Source organism: Podarcis cretensis (genome assembly GCF_951804945.1).
Source record: "Podarcis cretensis genome assembly, chromosome: 5".
Classification (NCBI taxonomy): Eukaryota; Metazoa; Chordata; class Lepidosauria; order Squamata; family Lacertidae; genus Podarcis; species Podarcis cretensis.
This window is the reverse complement of record NC_137174.1, coordinates 1,387,673-1,393,672: the sequence shown is the minus strand read 5'-3', so window position 1 is coordinate 1,393,672 and position 6,000 is coordinate 1,387,673. Positions and strand designations below refer to the sequence as shown.

The window sequence follows — 6,000 nt, the reverse complement described above, 5'->3', positions numbered from 1 at the left end:
GATTGGGCGATACCATGGGTAACTTGGATTTCTCCAGATTGGGGTGGGTAATCTTTTTAGTACAAAAGCCACATGTTCTAGGGAGTGGGGAGTTTCTGCCAGCAGTGAATAATGTAATGTTCTGTGTTTAATGATGTGTAGGCCAGAGAAGTTGATCAAGAAACAGTTTTATTAAAGAACTATGTAGAAGAAGAAGAAGAAGAGTTTGGATTTGATATCCCGCCTTTCACTCCCTTTAAGGAGTCTCAAAGCGGCTAACATTCTCCTTTCCCTTCCTCCCCCACAACAAACACTCTGTGAGGTGAGTGGGGCTGAGAGACTTCAGAGAAGTGTGACTGGCCCAAGGTCACCCAGCAGCTGCATGTGGAGGAGCGGAGACGCGAACCTGGTTCCCCAGGATTACGAGACTACCGCTCTTAACCACTACACCACACTGGCTTCTCTCCTTCAAGTATTATCTCATTCAGGCTTCCAGCCCTTCCTCCTGCTTGCCCTTAATGTTATAGTCACATTTACCATTACAGGTAGGTCCAGAGGCAAAAATGGGTACAGCAAGAGGTGACACTTACCTTTGCAATCAGCTGTGTTCCAGCCATTCTGATGCCAGAGGATTTTTTTACACTTTTACACGCCCATTCTCCATCCAGATAAGCAGTCCAGGGACACAATCGACCCAGGCAAGAGCACTCAAGGAGGGTGCCAAGCAGGGTCAGCACTGGCGCCAACTCCAGGGAGCTCTGGGTACCTGGGCACCCACAAACCTTTTACTGTGGGTGCCCATGGGTGCCTGGCCTCTGCCCCGTACCCCAGTGGCTGCCTCAGTGTGTGGCCCCGTCATGGCAACAACTGCACCAGGAACTGAGTGCCAGAGGTAAGGCGGTGGGGGCAGGTGGGGGTGAGGAGGCCCTGGTCCAGCCACCACTACAGTGCCAGAGCCATTCTGTCATGATGACATGACATATGTGATGTCATCATGTCACATCGCAGCATCACTACAGTACAGCATGCTCCAACGTTGGCCCAAGTCAGCACCCTTGAGGGTCCGTGAAGAGTATGGCTCGAGGAGTGTGGGATGCAGCTTGGGGAGCATAATGAAGTCCAGGTGGAGAGGCCATGGAGGCCACATTTGGCCTCTAGGCCTGAAGTTCCTCACCCCACTACAGGATTTTTCACACATGTGCATGCATGTCACATTGCTTTGCTACACTGGATTATTCCACCCTTGACAAACAGCAACTGTATGTGTGAACTGAGTCCATGGGAAAGCATTGTACTTGAGCCAATGTGATTGTTCTGTCTAAGATGGAGTCACATCTGTGAGGAGACATTTACATGTGCAAGCCATCTTTTAATGTTGCAATCATGCTAACTAGCTGGAAAATTCCAATAGAAACTCTATGCCAAAAGGAATGTCTAAAGAGGCTTTAATAAACACGAACACTTTCCAGTTGAGGCATGCTATTTACATTATTTCCCAATTGGTTCATTTGAATTCTTTTCTGAAGTACAAGATACTTTATTACATAGGCAATGTACAGATCATGGACATTTCAAAAAGACAATACTTTAGCATTCAATAAACAATCAAAGTTACATTAAAAGTGCAACAATTTTTATATGTACAAAACTCATTTATTTGCATAACAGCTAGTGTCCATCTGCATCATGTCCATTCAAAAAAATTAAAATGCCCTCCTCCTCCCAAATAAATAAATAAATAAATAAATAAATAAATAAATCTCCATATCCACAATTTAAGTTTGCAAATATTGTTGCTGAAAAGCAATGGCTTCAATGTGCCTGTGACAATCAAGCCAACTTCCCATGGAATGTGCAACAACAAGCGTGTAGACCTGTGTTGATTTATGATGTATAAATAATGCACTTGCAATATATTACAGTGATTCAGATCTGTACTGCTGCTTGAACATTTGAATGGGCAACACAACTACAATTTGGCTCTACTCAGGTTTGAATTTCACTGCTGATTTTTTAAAAATGGAGGAACATGATGGGCAATAGGCTGAAACATGAGGGTCAATTGTATAGACAACGTGAAACCATGACCTGTCCTTTGAATGAAAAACATGAAACACAAGTCTGGATACTAGTGTGAATGCAATATGCAAAAATAATAATTCAACATTGTCTTTTGAATGTGGAATGAGATGCACAGTTGTAAATAATATGCATGTGAAACAGAATAATGATTTGGATCCACTTTACAAAAATCATGTGACACCAGATGGTAGGAAGGCAGAAACATCGGCAGAAAGAAAATGTCAGGTTTTCCCTTAGTCTCACTTATGAATGAAAATTAACTTTATAAATGGGAATTCGTGCAGCTTACAGGTATTAAAATATTTGTATTCAAAGCACCATTGCTCTTCATTTCAACATGTTTCTGTCTCATTGCAAACACTGTTTCCTAATAATAGCATAGGTTCTTCCTTTAGTTCCCTTGATGTGTTACACATTTTTCCTCGGTGACACAGACTATGGCTGTCAATAACTTGCTAATCAAAAGGTTGAAAATATAAATTTAAGGTGTTTTCTACTCCTCCAGCTTGTGGAAAACAGGAATTTTCCACAAAGGAGTATATTCATCTCACTGAAAACCAACTGGAAAACTCAAAACTATGAAAGGTAGTGGGGAAATTAAAGGGGAATTCACACTACTACTGTTCTTGGGTAATGCCATATTATGCATGTGTATGGTTCAACACATTTTATACATATATTCTGAAAAATCTGGTGTCTTGTGTTGAGGTAATGTCTTAACCATTCACTAGATTAGGATCCTTTGCTTGAAAACTGTAGCAGAGTTAGCTCACTACTAGAAAACAAGGCTTGTCAATCCAGGGCTTTGTTTGAGCCAGGACTTGCCCATGGCATGTTTTCAATGTTGTGGATCAACTCTGGAATACACATGAGCAGATGAAACTGCCTCTGAGCAAGTACAGAATGCATTTCCCTCATCAGTGAGTGCTAATGTCCTCAGCTGAATAACAAGAGGAAGAATGTCCAGATCAGAAGATGGTTTCCAGACAAGCCTGGACATCTCTTTTTGTAGGAATGAACTCATCCTAACATACAGAGTTGACTAATATTATTTCTTGGTGAAGCCTCTCTCTCAAACAAGTTTCTTACCTCTGTTCCTTCTGAGCGTCACCACATTCTGTTGGTTCCATTTGATGAAATGAAGGAAGACGGGATGAGGAAGGTGTTAGGTTTAAAAGAAGGGCATGTGGGAAGGTGCCTTGTGTCTTACTCTTTCTATTCATGGATCCATTTAATCAGTTGCAAACTTGGATCTCAACACCAACTACAGCTATTTATGAAAGAATGAGAAAGATGGTGCAATACTGTTGAGTTGTTTTCACATCTTACGGCTCAGCGGAGGTGAGCCTGATGAAGACCGCAACCGCCTAGCTCTAGGGGTAGCTGAAGATGATGTCCAGTCTGCTGATTGCTGCTTGATAAATTGAGCCTCAAGAGCATTCAGGATGTCATTCAGCTTTTGGTCAATCTGTGTGACCTGTTGTGAAACCAGAAAGTATATAGTTTACCACATATGCAGTTGTGGGCTATGATTATACTACAGTGCAGCTGTAATGCCGTTTTTATCCCCAAATCCTTGGAATTGTAGATTGGTTAGGGCACTCAAAATCTGTACTTTGCATTAGGTTAGGTTGTAGTGAGCATATTACCTTAGTTGTAACCAACAAAATGTACTTTCTTGGGCAGCACAAGTAAGAACTCAGAGATGAGACATTTTAATAGGTGGGATTGCAAATCATGAGCATACATCTTGATTCTTGAGGGTATTTTGCTTTGTTACTGCTATAGCGAAATTAAAAACCCTTTTAACAATGAATAGCATCAAATTATACTTCATTTGGCATTGCAAAAGACTTCTACAATAAGGCTTTGGTGTGATATGTATTTATTTAAATGTAATAAATCAATTTTTAAAATCAGATGATTAACAAGCTAAACAATGGTTGACAGCACACAAATAGTTTCAAAAGAACACTTGGTAGCTAATTTCTTACATAGGTAAATGTAAAGGGACCCCTGACCGTTAAGTCCAGTCGCGGACGACTCTGGGGTTGTGGCGCTCATCTCACTTTACTGGCCGAGGGAGCCGGCGTTTTTCCGCAGACAACTTCCGGGTCATGTGGCCAGCATGACTAAGCTGCTTCTGGCCAACCAGAGCAGCGCACGGAAACACTGTTTACCTTCCCGCCAGAGTGGTACCTATTTATCTACTTGCATTTTGACATGCTTTCGAACTGCTAGGTTGGCAGGAGCAGGGACCGAACAACAGGAGCGCATCCCATCACAGGGATTCAAACCGTCGACTTTCTGATCGGCAAGCCCTAGGCTCTGTGGCTTAGACCACAGTGCCACCCGCGTCCCTTTAAATTTCTTACATTCACCCAGTCAAATGAGTATTACAGCAAATTTTAATCTGATGAGGTCACACACATAAAAATAATTACTGGTTATGTAGCCACTCCATGTAGCTGATATCACACCAAGACTCTTAATTGGTAGGCCCACCATGTGTGTGACGTGTCTGCACAGATGGGCCCCCATCACAAAAACTCACAGGGAGAGCTTCACTGCAGCTGCTTCCTCTTGGTGTTACCTCACATGGATGCAATATGTGTGAATTAGTGCTCAACCAGTTTTGTAAAAATTTTTTAGTTAAAATTGAAAGCCCCCTCCCCCTTTTGACAATCATTATTATTCTTAGAAGTTAGATTCTTAAAATTTATTCTGATTCTCTAAGATTGCCATGTGAGCAGACTAAGAAATATAGCCCTCCCTCTGTTGAAACAAATTTGCTTATAGAATGAAATACAATTAAAGGTTATGGTAGCAGGGACATACACTGATGTATTCTATGACCCTGTAATGTCATCATATCAGCATCGCTGATGCACTGAGATCACTCAGTGAAGAATTATGCAGAGGAGAAATGGTCATCACAAAGAGAGGGGAGACAATGACTATAAACAGCTGTGAAAAACCATGGGAGTGTGAATAGTTTTTTCCGTGGTGTGTGCAGTGTTCATTATTATTTATTGAATTGATATACCATCCTATACCTGCAGGTCTCAGGGTGGTTCACAGGATAAAATCAGAATATAAAACCACAAAATAATCAAAATAAAAACAACCACAACCTAAATAAACCCCCAACACATTTTGAAAGGGTGCAGGATGTCAATCAACTCAGCAGCTGAGTTGAGTTAAAACATTTTTTTTTAAAAAAAATATTAAAAAAAAAATTTAGTCACCCCAAATCACTACTTTTGAAGCAAAAACATATGAAGAACATTTGGCACCAACAGACAACAGTGATGTTTGAATAGAAAAGACTCATGTTGCCAGTGGGGTTGGGGTACTCACATACGTGCCACAGCCATGCAGAAGAGCACCATGGTATATATACTGCAGCTCCCATGTGGCTGGGTGTGCTAATGTGTAAAAAATGCCTTCACTTGGGCCACACATGGCTCATATGCAAAAGCTGCAGACTAGCACAACAACCCTATACCTGAGAAGCAACTCTCAGGTTATCACAAGGAAACATCTGAAATGGGTCATTTGCTGCTGCATCTTTTCTCCCAATAAAGGGAAAGCCCTGCGGTACATCTAGATACCTCCCTGTCTCCCCTCTCTCACACAATTTTCTGTTCTTTATTTCCAGCTGACATGCAGCATTCCATGATTATTGAGCATGAGCATTTCTCACCAAATTGGTTTTGGGGACATTAGCACTTTCTTTAAAAAAGATTTTGTAAATCTTGGGGCTCCTTGGAGGCTGGCACCTCCCCTGTTGTTTTCCAGTGACTGTTTTGGGTCTGATCCTATCAGCTCTCAACATTTGTGTTCAATATTGGAGGAAGTGATACACATGCTCAAGTGCTTTACATACATTAACTCAATACAAGATCAGTATCAATATCAGCATTCCCATTCTGCAGG

The 6,000-nt window shown here is 41.5% G+C and overlaps 1 protein-coding gene across 7 annotated transcripts in view; it reads right to left on the bottom strand.

Moving 5' to 3' along the window:
• Window positions 1–657: 657 nt before the first annotated feature.
• LOC307215684 (potassium voltage-gated channel subfamily KQT member 1-like) overlaps window positions 658–6,000 on the bottom strand; it is a 373,811-nt gene continuing 368,468 nt past the window's right edge. For all 7 annotated transcript variants that reach the window (XM_079975199.1, XM_079975202.1, XM_079975201.1 and 4 more), the window contains one exon: window positions 658–3,538. In XM_079975199.1, the coding sequence (XP_079831325.1) occupies window positions 3,380–3,538 (159 nt within the window). In that variant the 3' untranslated portion in view covers window positions 658–3,379. The remainder of the gene's footprint in view (window positions 3,539–6,000) is intronic.